Source organism: Nyctereutes procyonoides, unplaced genomic scaffold (assembly GCF_905146905.1).
Source record: "Nyctereutes procyonoides isolate TBG_1078 unplaced genomic scaffold, NYPRO_anot_genome, whole genome shotgun sequence".
NCBI lineage: Eukaryota > Metazoa > Chordata > Mammalia > Carnivora > Canidae > Nyctereutes > Nyctereutes procyonoides.
This window is the reverse complement of record NW_026575121.1, coordinates 7290488-7315091: the sequence shown is the minus strand read 5'-3', so window position 1 is coordinate 7315091 and position 24604 is coordinate 7290488. Positions and strand designations below refer to the sequence as shown.

Below are 24604 nucleotides of genomic sequence, written 5' to 3'. Positions count from 1 at the left end.
ACCATTGAATTCTTATATTGAAAGAGCTGATGATGCTGACATGAGGAGAAGCATATGTCTATGTCTATGCTTGGCCCAGCCCCAATACATATGTCTAAAACTCCCAGGGCAGGGATCCCTGGGTGGCGCAGCGGTTTGGCGCCTGCCTTTGGCCCAGGGCGCGATCCTGGAGACCCGGGATCGAATCCCACGTCGGACTCCCGGTGCATGGAGCCTGCTTCTCCCTCTGCCTGTGTCTCTGCTTCTCTCTCTCTCTCTCTCTCTCTCTATGACTATCATAAAAAAAAAAAAAAAAAAAAAAAACTCCCAGGGCACATCATCCACTATGCTCGGTGCAGGTGACTCAAGATGAATCGGGCATAGTGCACGGTTCCTGCCTTCCAAGAGCCTGGGCTGGCAGGACAGCCAGATAGATAACTGGTTGTAATGGGCTGTGACTATATTCCAGCTCTGAATAAAATTAGTACAATGCTCTGGCAGCGCAGAATAAGGAGTGAGGATTTGGGAAGGGGCCATGGGGGTAGGGAGGTCAGAGGCTCAGCAGAGGAGATGACATTTGAGCTGGGTCTTCAAGGATGAATAAGAGCAGGCATATGAGAGCATTCCAAGAAAAAGAAAGAAAGAAAAGAAAAGAAAGAAAGAAAGAAGAAAAAAGAAAAAAAGAAAAGAAAAAAAAGAAAAAGAAGAAAAGAAAAGAAAAGAAAGAAAAGAAAAGAAAAGAAAAGAAAAGAAAAGAAAAGAAAAGAAAAGAAAAGAAAAGAAAGAAAAGAAAAGAAAGAGGGCAGCCTGGGTGGCTCAGTGGTTTGGCGCTGCCTTCGGCCCAGGTCATGATCCTGGAGACCTGGATCAGGTCCCATATCAGGCTCCTTGTGTGGAGTCTGCTTGTGTCTCTGTCTCTCTCTCTCTCTCTAAATCAAAGAAAGAAAGAAAGAAAGAAAGAAAGAAAGAAAGAAAGAAAGAAAGAAAGAAAGAGGAGGGAGAGAGGGAGGGAGGGAGGGAGAGAGAGAGAGAGAGAGAGAAAGAAAGAAAGAAAGAAAGAAAGAAAGAAAGAAAGAAAGAAGAGGGAGGGAGAGAGGGAGGGAGGAAGGAAGGAAGGAAGAGAGGAAGGAAGGAAGGAAGGAAGGAAGGAAGGAAGGAAGGAAGGAAGGGAGAGAGAGAGAAAGAAAGAAAGAAAGAAAGAAAGAAAGGAAGGAAGGAAGAGAGAGAGAGAGAAAGAAAGAAAGAAAGAAAAGAAAGAAAGAAAGAAAGAAAGAAAGAAAGAAAGAAAGAAAGAAAGAAAGAAAAGAAAGAAAAGGAAGGAAGGAAGGAAGGAAGGAAGGAAGGAAGGAAGGAAGGAAGGAAGGAAGGAAAGAAATCGGCCCATACATGCCAAGTTTTAAAAATTAGACTTTTAAGAGTGTTTGGCTTCAGGGGCTCCTGGTGGCTTAGTTGGTTAAGCGTCTGCCTTTGGCTCAGGTCATGATATCGGGGTCCCGGGATCGAGCCCCCCATTGGGCTCCCTGCTCAGTGGAGGGTCTGCTTCTCCCTCTCCTTCTGCCCTCTACCCTCCCCCACCCCCGTTCATGCTCTCTCTCTCTTTCTCAAATAAATAAATAAAATCTATTTTAAAAAGTTTTCAAAACCTAACCTGAGCTAAGATCCCAAACTGAACGGTTTCTTAATCGCCAGCCTGCCCGTCCCCCGAGCACGCTAGATGCTTAACAGGTGCATGTGATAAGGGAGCAGCAGAGGCCCGAGAGGTGCCTTGGTAGGAGCAGAGAGAGTGAGGACCCTTCCGGGCCTGGAATAAGACTTGGAACCAGCATCACAGGCCTGTGAGGAGAGATGCTCCTGCCAAAATGAGAAAAGGCATACTGCGATGACCAGGCCTTTTCGGTCTGCTCAAAATGCAAGTTTCTTTCTTAGCGAGGGTCTGCCAAGAAACAAAGCCTGCGAGGCGCCAGAGTCTGCAAGAATTCTGCTCTGTGCAACGACCTATGTGTCAGAAGGGAGGAGAGTGAGGAGAAATGAAGAATTTCCTTTCAGTGATTTGGTCACTCTTGGTACCTTGTGTAGAGGTGAAGGGTGGGCTGCAGACTTCACGCTGCTCCGTACTTAAGCCCGGTAGGTAGGCCTGGAGGAGGAAAGGGGTTCTGGGAAGTCCCTGTCTTCGGCTGGGTTCTAGGCAACGGCTCTCAGCCCTGAGGATCTAGCACTCGAGAGAGGATGGCCGCTTAGTGGCTGAAGGACGAAGAGAAGGACAGGACTCTGATGGGCTTTCAGTGTCCAGAAGCTGACCAAACCAGACTTTAAAAACCTAGGGGAGGGCAGCCCAGGTGGCTCAGAGGTTTAGTGCTGCCTTCAGCCCAGGGTGTGATCCTGGAGACCCGGGATCGAGTCCCACATCAGGCTCCCTGCATGGAGCCTGCTTCTCCCTCTGCCTCTCTCTCTCCTCTCTGTGTTTCTCATGAATAAATAAATAAAATCTAAATAAATAAATAAATACATACATACATACATACCTAGGGGAAATTTAGTTAGCTAGAACCTACTTACAACAGGTAATATTTTGTTTATTCCTATCTTACAAAATGAAGTTAATTCATTCACATTGGTATTATTTGCAAAGGGGCGCATGGACGTGTGAGCGTACGTGTGTGCGTGTCTGTGAGTGTAAGAGAGAGGTGAAAAAAAATAAACTGACTGGATTGTGTTCGTGGTTTATTTTTCTTTGGGCTATCCATAAGTTCTGGCAAGTGGTAGGAAGAATGTATTTAGGATGCCTCAGAGATGCCGTCTATCATCGTTCGCATATAAAAGCAGGTGGCGTCTGAGAGCTGAGTCACGGGCCCCTGAGCCCATGGGGCCCTCCCTGCCTCCCCCCGGGGTGTGCAGGCTGTGAGGCACAGGGCAGGCCTGCTTTAGGCTCTCCTGCCTTGGATGCTGGCTCCTAGTTTTGGGTCTGCTGCTGACTCGGTGCACGAACTTGGGCTGCGCACAGTTTTCTCAGCTAAAAACACAAAGCCAAGGACTTGGGATTTTAGATACTCTTCACGGCTGTTTCCTCCTTTGGTGCTGTCCGATTGGGTAGCATAGTGTTACGCTCTAAAGAAATGTTTTTGTCCTTGTGGGTTTTACACACTCACGTTTTAGAGCCACCGTAATAATAACAATGCCCCATCTAGTGTCCAAACGGGGAATGTTAGACCAGGAGCAGACTGGGGAATGGTCTTGGCCTTCCATGGCACCAGGGCCTGGCCCGGCAGCTGGTGGAAAAGGCTGCCGGGTGGTCTTTATATCCCAGTGACCCAACTTGGTGACACAGGACTTTTTTGAAAAGCCTGGGTTTTGCAACTTTTTTTAAGATTTTATTTACTAATTCATGAGAGACAGAGAGACAGAGAGAGACAGAGAGAGAGAGAGAGAGAGAGAGAGAGAGAGGCAGAGGGAGAAGCAGGCCCCATGCAGGGAGCCCGACATGGGACTCGATCCCGGGACTCCAGGATCATGCCCTGGGCTGAAGGCAGGTGCTAAGCTGCTGAGCCACCTGGGCTGCCCAGGTTTTACAACTTTTAAAGGTGACGCACGACACTATAGCACACAGGGCTTTTATTGCGGTTGCACAGAATAATCTTCCCTAGTATTTTCACTGGCACACTAGGGCCATAGACACAGAGGAGCCCCAGGGGGACGGAGGTCGCAGGGCAGGACCTTGCTGATGGAAGAGGACAAGGGATTCTGGGTGTGTCGCCAGCAATCCCCCCCGCCCCCCATTCTGGTATCTCACTGAAATTTCTGCAGACAAAACCGGGGAGGCTTGGCCGGGTTTCAATTCCTTCACCTTTCCCTTTTCATTTCCTTCCTTCCTAATGCTCTCACGAGGAAAATGCATCCGATCGTTAACAGCTAGTCACATGCTCTTAGAACTTCCCGGGTTCCCTGCCACTTGGGCCTCTTCGGGCTTAATGTCACCTGCCCCCGCCCCCCCCCCCCCCCGTAGGGAAAGCACAGGAGGGAACGAGCACAGATACGAGGGCAATGCACCATCACTTAAACAGACGAGCCGCCCCCTCATGTGTTTGACTCTCCTGTGCTTTTTCTCCACGAAGTGCAGGAGCAATTTGTGATACTGTCGTGTAAGAATCGCTGTATTCTGGGACCTGCCTCCCCCTCGGAGCCAGGTCAGTTCCGCGGAATCCCTGTGCCGTGGCTACGGCAAGCCAGACGCTGTCTTAACTGACGTCTGGCCTGATGGAACCGAGCGAGCCCACACTCACAGTCTTCGTCACGCTGCCCATCCCGCCCACAGCCCTGTGACCTAGATTACTGGAAGCACGTTTCGCTTCTTGTGACCAAGTTCTCGGCGGCCGAGCTTTTTCTCCTTGTTTATTATACGTAGGCCTGATTCTCTTGATGGTTGAACCCATCCCAGCAGCTGCCCATCTTGCAGAATGCTGCGATGCTGACGGGGTTGACGGCCCAGTAACAACTCAGTTGACCTGCTTTGATCTCTTCTTACTAAACTGGTTGCTGCTGCTTCTTTTTTTTTAAGATTTATTTATTTATTTATGATAGAGAAAGAGAGAGAGAGAGAGAAAGAGAGAGAGAGAGAGAGAGGGGGGGGGCAGATACACAGGCAGAGGGAGAAGCAGGCTCCATGCCGGGAGCCCGACGCAGGGCTCGATCCAGGACTCCAGGATCATGTCCTGGGCCAAAGGCAGGCGCTAAACCGCTGAGCCACCCAGGGATCCCCAACTGGCTGCTTCTCTGTGACCTCCCTCACTAGTCTGCCTTCTGTCCTTACCTTCCAGTCAATCACTTGGAATTCTATGATTTACTAGCCCAGTGCAACCTCTGCTCATCCCTGAACTTCGGCTTTGCTGGTTTAATCTGCCTCTACTGGGATCCAGATTCCAAAAAAAATCAGTTGATTCTAGGGCGCTCCAAATGGTCCTTAACTCCCTCATCACACACTCTATATTCCTGCTCCATGATCTTCGTGCCCATCCTGACGGCAATGTGCCCTCTGACTGACTTCAGAGTGCTGATCTCTGCTCAGTCCTGCTGGTCTTGACTGGTCTGGTGGGCTGTGGTATTCTTGAGTACAACTATTACCTGGCAACCAGCAACTCGGAAGGCTCAAACAGGAAACTGGCAGAAGACATTTGCCACCAGAACACAGTGATCTTTGATAAACAGTGAAGAAAGAAGACATCTGGAATATTTACTGAACAACTAGGATGGTGCCTGGTGTGTATGAGGGGGATTCAAAAATTTTTTGGCAAGTTATGTAACGATATATTTTAATAGCAAATTGTAAATGTTTGGAGTTATGATTGGATTGTGTCAGCTTCTTCAGGTTAAAGAATCTATCTGATTCATTTTGGTATGTGCAGGGCCCCGCACAGTGCCTGGTGTATGGTGGGGTTGATAAACATTTGTTGAATTAAAATGACTTTGTTGAGACAAGTAATGCAAAGTCACGTCTGGAAGAAGTCTAATTTCCTAGGAGTCTAGATGCAGTAGGACATCCTCAGATGTCCAGACAAAACTATCAGACCGGTTGGACCCCTAAATCTACAAGCTACAGTATTCGTGGGGCCCTAGAGTCTGTGAATCTAGCTCATGGATATGAACCACAACAAGAGAGGAACAGAAACTCTTTGGTGACCTAATTAATGTACATTCCTCTCCTGCTGGGACCATCTGTACCTTCAGGTTTGGCCTGGGATGCAAGACATGCTTCTGGACAGCTACTCACTCAGGAAGCTGGGGTTGGCCATGCATCTCTGAAACGGGGATGAGCATGAAACAGCCAGCTATGGGCCCTCTAATGGAGCCCAACATAGTTGCCAAAAAAACAGCTGGATGCCAAAGGGCCAAGAATGTAATGCTCTTAGTGAATGGTGGAAGGCTAGTGGTTTAGAACATTTAATTTTTTTGAACCTAACCAGAAATGGAGAGAATGCTATACTTAGGTCATTCAAGGGTGCTAGATTTTCAAGGTATATTAGAATGTGTTAGTGCTTATTTCACATGAAATACAAAACATCCATTTCTAAAATATTCGTAGCAAATAATACTTTTGATTGAGCAGAAAACATATACAGATACAGAAATGTCTGGTCCTGGCTGTTGCTCCTGACAGTTATCTTCAGAGATAAATTTCTACAAAGGATGTTTCAATTAAGACAGTAATATTTATCGAAAGGTAAACCATAAATGCATAGCCGCTTGAAACATTATTGAACAAAAGTAATTTATACTGCAGCTGGTGCGCTGCGTTTTAGCCCTGCTTTGATTTTATCAGCATTTGTCAATTAATCAACGTGAACCTTGTAAAACATGTTCTCTTATTAGTGGAAACAAGCAACTGCTTGCAGACTTTGAAGGAAAGGTCACTTAATAACTTGCTAATTGTGCAAAGATAGATTTAAATTTAAAAAGAAAGGCAAGCTCCCATTACCACTGTGCATAAATGCGACTGTAAGGTTAACCCTGCTCACTTAAATGCGGTCCATGGTTGCAGGTATGTTTTCGTTTTTCACTGAATAGCAGAGAGAGATTAAGACAGGAAAAAAAGTCATTGCAGGTTTTTAAATTTACTTTAAGAAACTTTTTGTTGTCTCCTTTCCCATTTTCAAAAGAGTTGCTAGCCTTGAGGTTATAGTCCTAAACAAATCAACTACATTTTCTTGGCAAAAAAAAAAAAAAGAAAAGAAAGAAAAAGAAAAGAAAAAAAAAAAGAGAGAGAGAGAAGACAAAGAAAATAGAACAGCACAAAAGAGCCAGGCAGTGGCAATGTTCCGTTTCTTTCTTTCCTTTTTTTTTTTCTCTTTTATTTGCCTCAACTCATCCTTCATCCTGCTAGATGAGATGTCAGCTCCTGCTTCTGACTGCTGGTTCATTTTAAGTTCAGCAAGTGAGGAAAGAAGCGGAGTCAAGTTCTCCCCGGGCATCCCATGCACCAGCCCACTGGCCAAGTCCCCCGGCAACCGAGCAAGTGCTTCAGCCCCCAGCACCGCCACCCAGAGCTTCGTGGTCACCCACGGGACCCTGCCAAGGTTCAAGCGGGTCACATACCTCGGAGGGCAATGTCTACACTGGGGTCGGCAGGACTGAATCGAGAAATCCGCACCATCGTGGGAGCGTCGGTGAGACTGCAGATGGGACCGCACGCCTCTGAGGCACTGGCCAGGGTCGGAATTTTGTATGGAGCTTAGGGAGGCAGCATTTGTGGCACGGGGGTGGCTCTTGCCAGACCCAGCCCGGGCCAAGTGCTTTGCTCTGGAGCTCCTTTTATAAGAGTTACGAGGCCCAGGTTGCTCTCCGCCTGCTCAAACTGGCTTATCAATCCATCCCATTCCATTCTGTTCTCCGTTCTAAATAAGTCATTATTTCAGGCACATTTCCCTAAGCAGATGCAAACACTCTTTTCCTGTGTGAGACTCCCTTGGGCAAATTAAATTTCTTGGAAAAGGGTCAAGGAGCAATCAAACAAAATACCTCCTGAGAAACAAGCGTGTGGTTCCAGGGATGCCATCAGTCACGCAGGCCACAAGTCGAATTTTAGACACTGCTTGGGCCGCAATATTGAATTTGATAGGGCCAGTGATGCGGAGCACACTCCTGGTATCTGCAGCCAAAGTTTCTTTTTATGGTCATAACCAATAGGTTTATTTCCCCTCCCCCCAGCTTTATCGAAGTAGAATGGACAGAAACAATTGTATAAACTTAACATGTGCATACAGTGGTTTTATACACACACACACACATCTATATACAGTGCAATGATTATCACAATAAAGTTAGTTAACTTTAATAAGTTAGGGGTTATGTCTTATGGAAAAAAAAACTGATAGTCATAAGATGACGGAAAAATTTCCTTGTCTACTATTTCTAATTAAATGCTGCTAATGAAATTCCGATTTCTTTTTTTTTTAAAGATTTTATTTATTTATTCATGAGAGACATAGAGAGAGAGAGAGAGGCAGAGACACAGGCAGAGGGAGAAGCAGGCTCCATGCAGGGAGCCTGATGTGGGACTTGATCCCGGGTCTCCAGGATCACACCCTGGGCTGAAAGCAGCGCTAAACTGCTGAGCCACCTGGGCTGCCCAAATTCCGATTTCTTAATTAAACTGTAGTGAAACTTTTACAAGGGAAAAGTTACCAATAAATTCCTATCTTCTGTTCTCATCATCTGTTCTAACCAGTGTGGAATGTATCTGAACTAAACACTCATTTTATATGTATGTATGTATATATATATAAATACATATATATATATATTTTTTTTCCTTTGAGTCGTGGGGAGGAATGTCCCTTTTGTGTTCTTTTAGTATTGGTGTTTATTAACTTCAGCTTCAGTTAGCTTACTTCCGTATGTCAAGATGCTTTTCAGAACAGGAGAGACAGGAGGCAAATGCAAAGGTGGGAAGGGAAGCAGCTCGGTAACATAATAGCTGCTCCATGGCAGGAGTTATTTCGACCTAAAACACATATACCATATTACGAAGCCACAGGGAAAAATGAATGGATGTGGATGGCAGGTTTTCATTTGTTTCCCTGACATTCTGTAAATAAGTTTGTGTGTTTCAATTCAAACGGTTCCATTATCTTGGAGGTCTTAATCATTTGTAATAGCAGCTTCTGAAGTGTTCAAAGCTGGTGCTTAAGGAGCATTATTGGCATTCAACGTAGTCATACTGCCTTAAGCAGATTTACGACCTGGTTCATGGTTATCCTTGATCATCTTTATTTAAAAGTAAGTTCAGGCTCATGAGGTGGCTTAAGCATCTCTGATGTTTCAGTTTGATGGTCAGAATCCCCCCACCCTCACCCCAGAACATCTGGTTCTGCTGGGCACCCTCACACCCTTCACATGAAACTACGACTGGACAGGTGAACAGGGGAATAATGGTCAGTGGTGCTAGACTAGGAAACACGTTTAGAAAGGGCAGCCTTGTTTTAAAATGTACGTGGTATTTTGGTTGTATTCAGGTGTGGTGAGGCCAGGATTTTAAGGAGATGCTCGCCAATGAAAAAGACAGTTTGCTATTTCCAGTTCTCAAGAGGAAGGAGGCACGCAGTGCCGAGATGGGTCACTTCTGGAGCCCCCAGGGTCAGTTGGAATCAGAGGGCATAAGGGGGAAATGTAGGCAACAAACTTTTTTTGTGGTTTCTGCAGGAAATGTAAAGCAAGGCTAGGTAAGAGGTTTAGGCTTGGCTGGCGGACACTGAGGGGGACACCTGATGGGATGAGCACTGGGTGTTATTCTGTGTTGGCAAATTGAACACCAATAAAAAATAAATTTATTTTTTTAAAAAGAGGATTGGCTGGTTTGAATAGCTGAGTGGATTCAGCACTAAATCCACTAAACTATATAACCAACTATAGGGTTGGTTCCTAACTGTTCAGTACCTGGCCCTGAGGCACTTCAGGGCAGGGGGATAATATTCTGGACTGCAAGAGCCTGATAAAAGGAGGCAGGTGGGAGCACAGACTCAGGACTGCTTCATCTGCATACCAACAGGACGTTCCTAGACCAATTCTTTGATGTCTCCAAGAATTAGCTGACCCTGCAAGGACAGTGCCTCCACCAGGATCTGCAAGGCCCTCAGATGTGTCCAAGTATCATAAAATACAGAAAATAAAAAAACATGATTAATGCGACCCTGTCTGAAACACTGCTTCTTAAGAAGCATAAAAATAGAGTTTCTCAGACTCTACTATGCAGAGAAATCACCAGGGTATTTTGTTAAACTAAATGCTGATTGATTAGATCAGGTGGGGCTTGAGACTCTGCATTTCCACTAAACTCCCTGGTGTGCTGGGACCACACTTTGAGAACTTAGGGATAGGACTAAAAGTCTGCTCTCTAGGTCATCTTCTGCAGAGAAAGGGGAAGAACTTAACATTCACTGAACTCTGCTGTGAACAAGATACTACTAGGCACTGAGTATTTACACTTTATCTTGTTTCATGTGGACAACAGCCTCTGCTCGTGGCAAAAGTTTTCCCAATTTTATAGGTAAGAGAACTGAGGTTCCGGGTGATTAAGTCACCTGCCTTAGGTCACTTAGCTATAAGTAAGAAGATACGAATCTATGCGACCTAAAAACCTATTTTCCTTTCTTTTCTTTTTTCTTTTCGGCCCCACTACAACGTAAGTACAGATGGTACCACTCTGGCGGAAAATGAAAAGTCTCTGCTGATAAAGGCTTCATAAAGTATAAAGTCCATGGATTTGGATCATGGGGCATTTACAACTTGACTTCGGAAAAGAAAGGGAAGTCCAAACGGTGCTCATTATCTCAGAAAGAAATGGTGCTGACTAAATAACTGATATTTTATTATAGCCATTGAAGAAACACTGCAAAGTGGGACTCTCTATTAAACTAGTGCTTTTATTTTAAGAAGTGATGATGTACATGGTAAGATATAGACAACAGAAGTTAGTCCACCTCCCACGTGCCTTTGGTTCTACTGCTCAGAGATGACTATTGTTAGGTCTGTGTCGCCTTCTAGAAATTCTGTACGAATAATAATGTTCTATGCAAATCATGTACTTTTTTTTTTAATACAAATTCATTCATACAGTCATTTTAAGGCACTGGGGGAAAAGCAGTAAATAAAACACACAAAAGCCCTCATGTACCTCACATTCGAGTAGGGAATATAGATCGCAAACAAACGAGTTAAGTAAATATATGGTATGTCAAATAGAGATAAATTCTAATGGAGAAAAAGCGGGAGAGGGGATGCTCACAATCATAAATGCAGTGGTTGAGGAAGACCTCATTGAAAGGATGGCATTGCAGTAAAGACATGGAGGGGCTCATCCTGTCCCACGCTGACTTTCCCGGTCAGCGGTATAGGTTACAGCCTTCACCCTATCAGATGGGAACAGGTCCACCTCCTTCTCTTGCATGGCTCCATATGCTGCTGTTTGCATATACGGATGCCTTAGATCAATCCTGTTCTGTAATTTGTTAATGCGATTGTGCAGGTGGCTATAAAAAAAATCTGGGGAAGGGGGTGTAAAACCTGATGAAGTAGAAGGGGACTTACGTTAGGTGCGAGAAGCCACTGGCCCCGAGTGCTCATGAAACACTGAAATACTCAGAGTATTTCTGGAATGCCTTTTTTAGTGATCTGGCCTCAAGAGAGGTCCTCCCCTTTCCTGCCTCATCTGAGCCTCTGCTACTGTCCACCAGGCACAGGGTGATGTCCAGAAGTGCCTCTAGCGGGAGGGTTAAGGCCACATCCTGTTTGCAGTTTTCCTCAGTGACAGGCTACTTGTAATCCTTGCAGAGTCAAGGAAAAACTTTGACCCTCCAGGTGACAAGCTTTATACATCTTCCACAAAGGAAGCATAAGCAAAAATTTTAGGGAGGAGTTAACCCTCTGGGCTCCTGATCTTCCCCTTGAGGAGAAAGCACATGAGCCTTCTTCAAACACAAACAAACAAAATCCTTACCTTCCAGTAATATTTATTTAAGTGGATGCAGATGTTTAACTCTGGGCCATATGACTGAACAGATTTCACATTTAATGAAAGATTAATTTATTCATTCAATTATTATCTGAGGCAGTACCTGGATTATGTCAGCAATCCGCCAAGCTCTGTAGGAGGAATAAATGTCAGTGCAATATGGCTCTTGCCCTTGTCACCTTCTAGCCTTTCAGCAAAGACAGGACGAGTACAAACACCACAACACACAACAAAACAAAAAACACACCACGATTGTGGTAAGTGGCACCAAAAGCAATACAACAAGAATTAAAACAAAAGAGAGAATGCTATGGTCCAGGGCCCCTCGAAGACCCTTTAGAGAGGAATCTGAGCCAAAATACAAAACAGGTAAAGTGGAACAAGGGGACTCTGGGACTGGGTGATTGTGTGTATGTGTGTGCGCGAATAACATATGAGTGGAAGGTGAGCAAAGGCCCAGGTGAGGGGAAGTACGGGTGTTATAGAGGAACGTGCAGTAGAGCTTAAACACTGAATGTGGGGTGTGGCTGGAGATGCCAGGAAATGTCAGTCAGAGTGAGACCAGCAGAGGGGCCTAAGCCCCTACTTTGTTATAGGGTGTGGGATAAATAAATCAGTCCTGAAAGATATACAAAAAAGCACCATCAGCTTCTATCTCTGTTTTTGTTTTGTTTTGTTTTGGTGTGTGAGAGCGGGGGAGTGTTGTATACACTTTGGTTTTACAACCTCTATTTCTAATTCCAGTAATTTTTAAAACCAACTTAACGCTTCTCAAAGTAACATACACCTATAGTTTAAAACAGCAAATAGTACTATTATAGTGCTATAAGGCCTATCACTCAACACAGCAATCCCCTATGTCACTTGTCCCACCCCGTTAGTTACTCTCAGTTTGATAAATCTATGGGCTTGTCCAGAGGAGAGAGACTCACCAGTAACTAACCCATCCCTCCCCACAAAGAGATTGAATCCTGCCATGGGAGAGAAAACTACTTTGAACTTCCAATTCTGATATTTGATTCCATATATTTAAGTAATGTGTACATACTGATATATTTCACGTTATCAGTTTTAGAGATTATGTTATGTCTCACTAGTGAGCAAAGAAAGATTTGGTGACCTTATACCATCACCACCTCCCGACAAGATTCCTCCCCTCTCTCTCCAGTATGTTAAAGTAGCAATTTGCGGTTAAATCAAAATTCTGGGTTTAGATTGTTATGACCATATAATATTTGCTTACTATCAAGCTACATAATGTAAGAAAAACACTTCTTATCTTGTTCAATATTTAGTTTTTCCTGGTGGTCTTTTTTTTTCCTTTTGTGCATCTATTACCAACTGCTCCTGAACTTTCCAAAGGAACTATAAAAGTCCTATTAAGACCATTATTTTTTTCATGATAAATGCCATCAGTTAACCTGTCATATCTATTCTTCCCTCAAGGAGCCTCCCATCGAGTCCATCTGGTCTAGCGGTTTCCCAGGCCAGCTGCCCACCTGTTGTCCTGGGGCTTCTTTTTAACACCATCTTGCGAAATCCCTGCGCCTCTCGCCTGTGTTGGGTCCCCCGTTTCCTGGATCCCATGGCTTCCTCTTTCTTGGTTTACATCCTCATTTTTGTAGAGCACATTCTCTAGTAGCTTCCTGAGAAAAGGTACATGGGAAGTAAATTCATTGAGACCTTCCTTCAGCGTCTGAAAATGTCTTAATTCTACTCTTGTGCTTGCTAGTTAAGCTTGTCACTAAATTCTAAGCAAAGAGTCATTTCCCTCAGCATTCTGAGGGCCAAGCTGTCTTCTAGCTTCCAGTGTGGTGCTTGAGGAGTCTGGTGTCATTGGCATTCCTGATCTTTTATGTGTGACCTGTTTTATTTCTCTGGAAGGTTTTGGAATCTTCTCTGTAATCCTGGGTATTCTGAAACCTCATACTAAAGAATCTCAATGAGGATCTTTTTTAATCCGTTGTTCTGGAGCCTTCATATATCTGGAGATTCCTATTATTGTTCCATTTTGAAATTTTTTCTTGTATTACTTGTATTATTTTCTAATACTTGTCTCATCACCTTTCCCCGCCCCTGTTTTCTCTTTCTGGAATTCCTGTTGTAAAATGCTGAACCTCATGGACTGAACCACTGCATTTCTTACTTTCTTTTCCCTCTTCCTCTACTGTCTATCTCTGCCTATTAGTCTACTTCCTAAAAGTTCACTTGACTTTATTTTCTATACCTATAAGGTATTTTCTATACCTTATTATATATATATATATATATACTGCAAGTTCAATTACCAGGAGCTCTTATTTTTGAATTGCTCCTTTTTTTAAATAGGATTCCCTTTTTATTTTGTGGATGTAATACTGTCTTCTCATCTATCTAAATATATTTAGATTTTTAATCTTCTACTTCTGAGATACCTATATTTATATTGAGCACCTTCCCTCAACTTATCTCTTTTGATCTCTGTATTTTATTCTAGTTTTTATGTTGGGGCTGTATTCAAATATACCTCTTCCTTTTCATTTATATTCACTTATATTTAAGACACACATGTGTGTGTATACACACACACACACACACGCATACATACATACTTTTGAGCAGTGAGTCCCTACAAGACTAACTGGAAGCATTGTGTGGGGGACAGGCAGGGTATTTTTATTGTCTAGCAAGCATCCTTGTGGGGTAACTGGGTGGAGAATCCAGCCATTTTTCTGGGAATTCCAAACTCCATTCAGGTCATTTTTTGAGTTGCTCAGTTTCTCTAGATTAGAACCCTTTCACCCCTTGCCTAAAGAGCCTGTCCCTGGCACTAGGTGCTCTGGAGCTATGCTATGGAATAGTTCAGGGGGGTCTAACCCGCTCTCTATGGAGTTTCATTTAATTCTCCTGGCTTCACGTCTCCATCCTGGGCCTAATTTCCTTGAGTTCAGAGCATCTCTGATTCACTTTAGCCCAAGACTATGCCTCTAGCATCCAGCGTAGCTGGAGAACTGGTAGGGAAAGTGTGATGCAGGGAGAGAAAGAATGTCTAACTACTCCATATACTATGTTCCACCAACTATTCTGTAACACCTTGACTAATCCCTGCTTTTTGTTTTGTTTGTGTTTTTTTTTTTTTTTTTTTTTTGGTCTCACCTTCACGCCCTTCCAAGCCTCCCCAGGATCCTGCAGAATGAATCTGCAGGCTTCTCTCAGTATACCTCAGCTCCTCCTCCTCCACCACTGTCCCATCTTCCCAAAATCTGCTGACATCTCTTATTTAGCAGCATATCCTCCTAGGCTTGCTCTCTCTTGCTCCAATTCTCTGTTTATCTTTTTGTAGTTTTGGGGGAATTCTTTACTACAATTTCAGGGAGATTTTTGTAATAAGAAAATATGAATGCATGTGTTCAATCGGACAGAACACAAGTTTCCAGTCTTATAAATTCTTCTTGGGTTTTATGTGCTTATTATGTTATTTCTACTGCGGTCTAGTTTATTTATCCAGGTAATTTTAGGTTACCCCAAATGAACTACTAACTACCTGACAACTACTTTCAGGGAGGATGTTGCCAAAATCATTTCAACTCTCCATTATTTTCAAGGGAGTGTCATGCAAAGTGAGTTGAACTCCTCTATGAATTTATCTTTATAGAGTCTCATTGTTATCTTGGCTCCAGAAGTTTGGACCAATAATCAATTTGAGGCAGATGCCACATCAATTTCTCAGTACACAGGAAGGAAGGATAGAAGGGAGGGAAGAAGGAATGGCAGGAAAGAGGGAGGAAGGGAAGAGGGGAGGGAGAGATGGACGGATAGAGTGGTGAAGAAAATAAGAGAAAGGAACAGACATTAAGAAAAGAATTAAAAAAATAGTAACATGACTGGCCCAAATAACTATTTTAAGAAAAGCTACATAAGACCATTAAGTAACAGAAGAGACTGCAGAAAGTCATCTGCCATTAAGATAACTCTAAACAATGATCACTCATATCACTCACTTGGAAGGCATTCAAGTAATGAAATCACTAAATGTTACTGTGAAACTCCATCCATTCATTCATTCCTTCAACAGCATGTACCCAAAATTCATATAAAAACCATGAATATCCAGCAAAAAAATCCACATAAGGAATTCTCACTGTAATATGCCCAGATTATCTTCCAATTATGTTCTTGTCCTTTTACTGCCCCCAAAAGTATCTATTTTTGCCTTAAGAATGCATATTTATGTGTATATACCAATGTATACTGTATATATATTCTTTACCTCAGTCCCAGAATAAATTTATATCAGCTTACTGGTTATCCTTTTAATATATTTTTATTTTTTCTGAGTACATTTCTTTCAAATTTGTCTACCTGAAATTATGTAATTCTGTCTATACCGTGCCATACTCAATTATGGGCCAATAACTTTTTTAAGGAAGTAAGTATGTTGTCAACAGCAATGCTTCTAATGTAGCTGTGATCATATCTTTGAGCTTGGTAAGATGAAAGACTCTGTAATTAGACTGACCTTGTTTTAAATCTGAACTCTTCCACTTACTGAATGTATGATCTTCAGAAAGCTCATAATCTCCGCAATAGGAAAAGAGACCTATTACTATCTATTTTGCAGGTTTTTATGAGGATTAAATCATATAATGCATATAAAGAGCCTGTCATAGTATAGGTGCCCAATAAATAAAAGCTCTTAAAATCAGGGCATAGGAAGAAACCTTTAACTTTCTAGAAGTACATCTTTTCTAAGTGAGTAGTTTTTACTTCCATTCTTAGGCATCACATCACTCGTAAACTGGTCCATTGTGAATTACTGAGGAATGATAGGGATAAATTCTTACAGGCAATTAGGGAAAGCAATTTGAAAGTGGGGGAAAACAGAGGAGGCCTGGAAAAAAATTAAAGAAAATACTTGACTCTGGATCAGTTTCTAAAACCTTCTGGGGACATGGTTTATTTAACTGAAAAATTGAGAAGCTGGATGAAGTTCCTCCAGACACTGATGATAAAGAGTTCTACGGTTAGGCAATTTTGGGAATATGTATTCATCTCTCCCATTTAAGGTGCCACTTTGGTTTTGTTCTCCCTGGCGTATTAAAAACTTATTTGCCTACAGATCATCCCCACATTTTTTTTCCGGTGCTACTTATTAACATATTTTGGAAAGGATGATGAGTTGACCTGCAGCTTCCCATTCTACAATGTTTCCCTGAGTGTTATGACCTCAGCCAAATGTTCTTAAGGAAAAAAGGAAAAAATAATGTGTCAGAAGTTTTATTTATTGACGATTTCTTCTACAGCAGCATATAACTTTTCAAGTGGGAGAAAGTCTATCATGATTTCAAGGAAATTTCTAAGTATAGGCTAACATCTCATCTGCATGGTACCATCAATATCTCTGATCACCAATGCACCGACTGAACTGCTGCCAATTCAGTGGACTTGATTTGGTTATGAAGATAGTCAGATTGCTGTGACACATCTGGCGATTTTGGCAACCAGTGAATGAAATGAATCAACAGTGTAGTGATCGGACTGGCTGCTCAGTGATCAACATGACCTGGATGGAAAATAACTGTGGGATAGATTAATCCTTAGGCTGCAGGACTACATCATGATATCAAAATAAAATGTAAATGGGCACTCATGGGCATAATTTTTAATGCTACAATTAAAAATTAAACTGTTAAAATGATTTGTTACTAAAATACTTTCACTTCTTCTATCTACCAACATTTACTTTTATCAAAAGGAAAGGGCTGTGCTGTACATTGCTGGGAATAATAGGATATACAGCAGGAAAGAGACCAAAGAACCTACGAAAAAAGTGTCCAGAAGCAAGATGCTTTGTCGCTAACTTTCCATGTAGCCTTCACTAAGTCTTTGTTTTCTTACTTGTAAAAATAACTATCCTCAAGGAGCTTATAGATAAGTTGATTATATTTACAAATTTGGGATTTTCATTTAATGCCTTCTTACATTACAAAATCATTCTTAATTTATCTACATAGCAGAGATAAAAGTGAATGAATATTTTGATGTTCTTTAATTAATTACATGAAATAAACCCCCCTCCTTCATCTTAATTGCAGGAATTCTAACATAACCTGTTGCTCTTTTTTTCCTTTTTTCTCTTGATATGTCTCTTTCCCCTCAAGGCTGCTAAGGTTTTAACGTGTTCTAATTATTTCTATCTTTTCATTAAATACCCTGCCTCAGAAGCATACTTTTCCTCCTTCTCAAATGGAAATTTATCAAAAAACAACACTGTAGAATCCAAAGAATGAGTGTGTTGGTAGTAGGGTGGCCAATCAGCCTGGTTTGTCCGGATCTGATGGGTTTCCCCACTGTGTAGGGCTTTCTAGGCTAAGACTGGGACAGTCTCTGGGACACCATGACAGTGGGTCACCTTGGTTTGTAGCTTTAGAGAGGCTTGGATGCCTGCATCAGAAAGTTGCAATTTTAATCCCCCTATTAGGAGTTCTCTTCTTTCATTGCCAAACAGCTGTAGAAAGCAATCAGACACCAGATGGATGAAAGAATTTAATGACCTTTAAGTTTCCTTTACACCAGTGGTTCTCAATTCTGGCTTCTTTCTAGAATCATCTGGTTCAGCTTTTTAAAATGATATTACTCTCTGATTTGATCTGAAGGTGAGTCACAATCATTAGAATATAGATTTGAAATTCCCCTGCTGATTTTAAGGTTACCGTGGGCTAAACAACACTACTTGGCATACATTCTGAGATTCAAACTCTAGGTCTAGTTAAGAGCACGGGAAAGCTACTTTATGAGCTCAGACTTTTTAAATACTACATGCAAGTTTCCATTTCACATTTCAAACAAATGAGAACCCACAAACTGACTTTACATTTATTTCCCTGAGGATCATGGTACCTAAGTTTCTGTTGTGTCATGGTTTCATTCTGACCATCAGAATTGTGACTTGTGTGTACATGTGTGGGTGTGCACAAGAAGCTGTACTGGGCACTGTGGGGGAGCTCACCGTGTGACACATGAAACGTGACTAAATGATGGAACTACTGCAGGTCATGATCTCAGGGTCCTGGGATGGAGCTCTGAATGAGGCTCTATACTCAGTGGGGTATCTGCTTCTCCCTCTGGCCCTTCCCTGCTCCTGCTCTCTCTGTCTCTCTCTCAAATAAATAAAGAGATCTTTACAAATAAAAGAAAATAAAATTATTTTGCACCATAAAAAATTAAATGATGAAGCCAGCGACCTCAAGAGGAGCTCAAAGAGGAAATGGCGATGGCCAGGACCGGCTGGGACATCTGCACAGGGCGGTAGGTAGGGTTTAGACAAGGCCTTGAGGACTGGTAGCATTTTAGTTAGAACCAGGAAAGGCGGGAAGCCTGGGTGGCTCAGTGGTTTAGTGCCTGCCTTCAGCCCAGGGCATGATCCTGGAGTCCTGGGATCCAGTCCCATGTCAGGCTCCCTGCATGGAGCCTGTTTCTCCCTCTGCCTGTGTCTTTGCGCCTTTCTCTCTCTCTCTCTCTCTCTCTCTCTCTCTCTCTCTGTGTGTCTTTCATGAATAAATAAAAAAAAATAAAATCTTTAAGAAAAAACAAAAAAGATTAAGTTGCAAAAAAAACAAACAAACAAACAGTAGTTCTACCTACCTTTGGTAGGTAGAAAGACACTTTTGAGTTAGGTTAGAAGCAAATATAAATATAATAAACATAAAATAAAATAATGCAAATATATCTTTGAATGATATAATTCACATCCTGCACAGTGCAAACCATGCTAGGGATGCCCATAGCTCAATATGAGGCCAACTGCTGAGCAGGGGGTAGGGGCATAACCACTTTTTTGGCGATGATCACCCATGACACTGAAGAAGAGAACTGGACTGGCGGATGAAATGGCAGGTTGGGGACAGGCGTAGACCAGCCTGGAGAACACGTCACTGAACAGCAGTAGCAGAAGTCCCTGTCTTCTCTCTTGCTAGGCCCACTGAGGGGACCTAATGGCCCAGACATCAAAGTTGATGCTCTAGCAGTCATTATCAAACTCTTGCGGTTCCCACCCTATTCAACTGTATCCACCCAATGGCAAATAATCAAACGATTATTTAATGTTGAAGGAATACAGTTACAGCAGAACTCATGCAAAAGTTATGCATTAGTTGTCACTTTCTGTGATTATCAATCACTGATTTTCAATTACTTTAATAATGCAATGGCCTTTTCATTGGACTTCAGAACAAAAGCACTACTGTTCCATTTGTCTTCGCCTCCTAAAATAGTTAATTTTCCTATTTATTCAAATATCTGGTCTTCAAGCAAGATCTTAACTAAATGTCAATGAATGATCTGGGTATGCATCATCTCAGGAAGTCAGTTGGCAAAATTAACATTTAGAAGTAGGCACCACTGGTTATTTCACACATTATTAACTTATATTACAATTCAAATAAGCTTACAGCTGGCAAAAAAATCTCTTCTGTAAAGTGATCTCAAACATAATAGGCTTAATCAGAGATAAATTAAATTAGGCAGCCATGCATACTACAGCATATTAATTCTGAGTAGTTATTAAATACATTTTCTGTTATCAGTGGTGTGAACAACATTATATGCAAACAAATTCTTCAAGAGGGTAGCAAATAAAGTTTATGTCTGGGATGCTACGTGCCTGACATTTTCCCATGCCTTCTTATACCATTAAATAATCTTTTCTGCTAATAGTGGTGCTAGGTTTAGTTCCCATAAACAAGTCAACTTTACTCCCAGACAATTAAGCAAAAGAACGGCAGACGAAACTGCCAGGATGGCTTTGGATTTTTCCAAAGGGAACTTTACCTACCTTTCTAGGTCAATTTTTTAAAAGAAGGCAGTAGTGAGGCATAGCTGGAGTAAAATTGTCCAAAGTATAAGGTAGTGAATATTCATTATGTTAAAAAATGATGCATCTCACTGTGTGTTTTGGGTAACCTATGTTGCCTGAGATTACTTAAAGAAGGACATTTTTTTTTACTTAAATTCAATTTGCCAACATATAGTAGTATATCATTAGTTTCAGATGTAGTTTTCAATAATTCATCAGTTGCCTGTAACACCAAAGAAGGAAATTATTAAGGTCGAATGCTATTTTATAAATAAGATCCTATCATTCTCTTTTCCTTTCCTTACATGGTAGTAATCTAAGTCACCAACAAGCACTCAGATTCCATAAGCTAGCAAGTAGTGCTTTTGTGAAAGAAAATAAAGATACATCTAAGCCTTTATAGACACACACATGCATACACACACACGCACATAGTGTTCCTTGATATGCTTCTGCCATATATTCTTGTTGTCTTATTAATCAATCAGGCCCTTTAATTTCTGTGTCCTGAAGCAACTCAAGTTACTAGTTATGACCTCTCTGCCACCCCCAAGTCTGAGAAAAGCATTTGACGTTCTTTGCACTTTGCACGTTTAAAACTCAATGTAAGGTGACAAGAACATTAAGCTGCCCAGTGAGCAAAATGTGCAACTAATCATTATCTGTCCTCATCCGTGGGTACAATAATTGGCAAATTAGAGTGCCTGAGAATAGCTGGCCCACCTGCATCAAAAAGTATCACTTTAAAAGGCTAATGAAGATGAATGTACGCAGCTCGCTTTACTGACAACTCCTTCAAACGCCAGCAGACTGAAAGAGCAACATTATGGCAGCCATTTAATTTACTGAAAGGTATACACACCTTGTGGAATTGTTGTTATTTAAAGGAGTAAAATCCAAACTCCTTCAATATTTTTTTAATAGACATACTGGTTGAATTAGGCTATTATTTACCCCTCAAAACCCAATGCTTTGCCTTTTACACTGGGAAACCAGAATCAACTTGCCTAGTGAAATGCTGAGTTTGTAGCTTTATGATAACTAGATTCAAATAAATGAAAATTCCACAAAAAAGGAAGTCACCTAGTTTTAGTGACCTTGCTACTGTTCATCCATCCACTTATCCATTTATTTGACATGTGCTGAATACCTACTACGTCCTAGGCTGTTCTTGATATTTGGCACAAAGCAATGAATGGCATCCTCTCAGGGGGCTTGTGAAGCACTGGAGGAAAGCTGTGGGCACGGAGACAGCTGTAGGCATATGGACAGCGGATGGCATGTTATTGTGGAAATACTGCCAGAGGACCTCCCTCCCCTTAGAGACGCTGGAGAGGAGAAGACTCTTGAGCTGAATTCTAGGATGACATAGAAGGCATAAAATGGAAATTCTGAAGCTGAACAAACTTGAGAAAAATCTTCTAAGCTGAAAGAACAGCTCTGGCAAAATCAACACAAAGGTCGTGGTCTGCTTGAAGGAAAGAAATTGCCTTCAGAATATAGGACGGAAATAAATACAGGAGGCAGGAGGTCAACAGATGATGAAGAGAGAGGTGGGTAAGGGTGAGAATACGAAGGGCACTGGAAGGCACGTCAAGGAGCTTGGGTTTAATCTATAGGTGGGTGTTCCTGGAACGGGCACCAGACAACCCTAGAGTCCTAGGGAGGGAAGGAGGGAGGTGGGCGAGGAGGGGTGGAGGGAGGGGGAGGTCAGGGAGTCAGGACTCTGGGTCCTGCTTTCAACCACAGCAGCCTTGCTCATATCTGTTTTATATCAGGCCTTCTTAATTTTTAAAGTAACTTTTAAAATTTGAAATAATTTTAGATTTAGAGAAAAGTTGCAAAGATAGGACAGAGTTCCCATAAATGCCTCACCTTTTATATTGCGGTGGCACTTTTGTCATAACCAAGAAACCAACCCTCCTACGCTGCTATTAGCTAAACTCCAGCCTTCGTTCCTATCCCACCAGGTTTTCCACTAACGTGCTTTCTCTGCTCCAGCATCCAGGCCAAGACACCACATTGCATTTAGTCGTCATGTCTCTTTATCCCTTCTGATGTGTAATGGTTTCTCAGTTTTTCCTCATTACTCATGACCTTGATGGTCTCGGCAAATATTAGTCAGGTATTTTAGAGAAAGTCCTTCACTTTGGGTTTGTCTACTGTTTTCCACATGACTAGCCTAGGGCTTTGGGTTCGGGGAGCAATGCTGCAGAGATAAGGTACATTTTTCATCGTGTCGTATCAGAAGGCATAGGACATCAATAAGACATTGCTTGTGACGCTCACTTTGGTCACTAGTGTTTACCAGGATTCTCCTCTGGAAAGTTACTGTTTCTCTTCTTCACATATTCTGTTCCTGGGAGTCAGTTACTAAGTTCAGCTCACATCGAAAGATGAGAGTAAACTTTACTTCCTAGAGGGAGCTCTATCTGCCTATGGTATGTGCAATTATTATTATTATTTTTTAGATTTTATTTATTTATTCATGAGAGACACAGAGAGAGAGAGGCAGAGACATAGGCAGAGGGAGAAGCAGGCTCCATGCAGGGGGCCTGATGTGGGACTCGATCCCAAGACCACGGGATCATGCTCTGAGCCAGGGGCAGGTGCTGAACTGCTGAGCCACCCAGGTGTCCCATGTTCAATTATTTTATAAGGAAGGTTTGTATAACTTCTTTTCCAGTTATTGATTTGTTCAGTCACTTATTTATATCAGGATGAACTCATATATATTAATTTTGTACTTTCATCTGTAATCCAATACCATGTTATCTATCTTGTTCAAATTCTTCAGGATTTGGCCATTGGGAACTTATGTCCCTTTAATATCTGGCACAAAGAGATGTCCCAATTCTTTTGTTTTTTTGAGCACTTTATTGCTTTAGGGAATACCAAATGCTCCAGGTTTATATTGTATTTTTATTGCCTCACCCCTAGAACCAGCCATTTCCTCAAACATTCCTAGTTCCTTTTATTAGAGGGTGATGTTTAGAAATCAGTTTTTCTAAATAATTTCCTGTTTCTTCTAGGCACACAGGAACTGGTGTGCCAGCTGCTCCTGGGGTAGCACTGCCCCTGGACTCTGGCAGCAGGAAGAGCTAGGAGATGTATGCATACCTTCAAGCCCAGGTAGACATACACACATAGCTCCAGCTGTTCCTATACCTGTCTGTCTGTATGTATATTAGGCTAAACATGAGTTCATACTTGACATGTCCAACTCTGATCCAGCACCAAGGGGTTGGTTCCAGCCTTCCCTCCTTCCTAATCTGCAAAAGCCCCAGCAGGGAGAAACCTGGCTCTCACCATCCATTTCCTTTTTTGTTCAATTCCAGAATTTGAACCTTCTTTTAAAGACAGATTTCCACTACTTTAAGAGGAAAAAAGGCCCAAAAATACGCATGGTAGGAGAAAGTCATTAAATTATTTAATGTATAAAAGTACCATGATTATATTTGTATTTTTAGAAACACTGTCCTGTGATGAGTGGGAGATGGCTCAAAGGGGGCTGAGCTGTGAGGCAAGGATGCCGTGATTCTCCACATGGGGGTCAGGGGGGCAGACCTGCCATAGCTATGGAAATGCAGAAGAGGGAATCAGTTTGAGAGAGATTTTAGAAGATTAATGCATAGAAGTGATTAGATGTGGAAAGTGAGAAAGAGAGGTCAGAGATGAATGTGGATTAAATAATAGGGTGCACAGTGTGCTTTTATCTGAGTTAGAAAAGACACTGGGAAGAAAGGGTTTGGGAAGGAAATGACTAAGTCTGGGGCATTTTAAGTGGTATATCCATGTGGACATGATTCAAAGGCTTCCTGGAATGAGGTCTGGATTTCAAGAGAGTTGTTGAAGCTGTAGAAGTGAATTTCAGGGTCTTGAGCCCAAAAAGGAAAATGGCAGACTTTGGAACCGGATGAAAAGGCAGAAATGTATGAAGAACAAAGAATAGAAGATCAGTGGCAACAGCCTATTCTACATGAATATTGACAGATACATGCCGAATTCTAACACAAAGAACAGAAAATGAAAAGGATTTTTGAATTAAATAGTATATACGGCTACATAAATATAATAGCACTATTTTTTTAAATCATCATCACTGTAATTGTTTTGTTTTCACCAAATCATTTCATGTGTCTTCTAGGCACACAGAAGGACTACAATTCCCACTAACCTTTGCATTTAGGTGTAAACGTCACTAGGTCTAGCCAAAGGAATGTGGATTGCCACAGGTAGCTCTAGTCCTGAAAATCTCCCGTGGAATCCTCTACTTCACTGTCTATTTCAGGGTC

General features: G+C 42.1%; 1 protein-coding gene across 6 annotated transcripts in view; it reads right to left on the bottom strand.

Moving 5' to 3' along the window:
- Positions 1–24604, bottom strand: part of ENOX1 (ecto-NOX disulfide-thiol exchanger 1) — a 550745-nt gene that overhangs the window by 234401 nt on the left and 291740 nt on the right. For 3 of the 6 annotated variants that reach the window (XM_055336178.1, XM_055336176.1, XM_055336177.1), the window contains exon 5: positions 12976–13122. The exons of 2 other annotated variants lie outside the window; for them this stretch is intronic. In XM_055336178.1, the coding sequence (XP_055192153.1) occupies positions 12976–13063 (88 nt within the window). In that variant the 5' untranslated portion in view covers positions 13064–13122. Of the gene's footprint in view, positions 1–7062; positions 7195–12975; positions 13123–24604 lie in introns of those variants that run through there. One more of the 6 variants, XM_055336179.1, reaches the window with a different exon arrangement.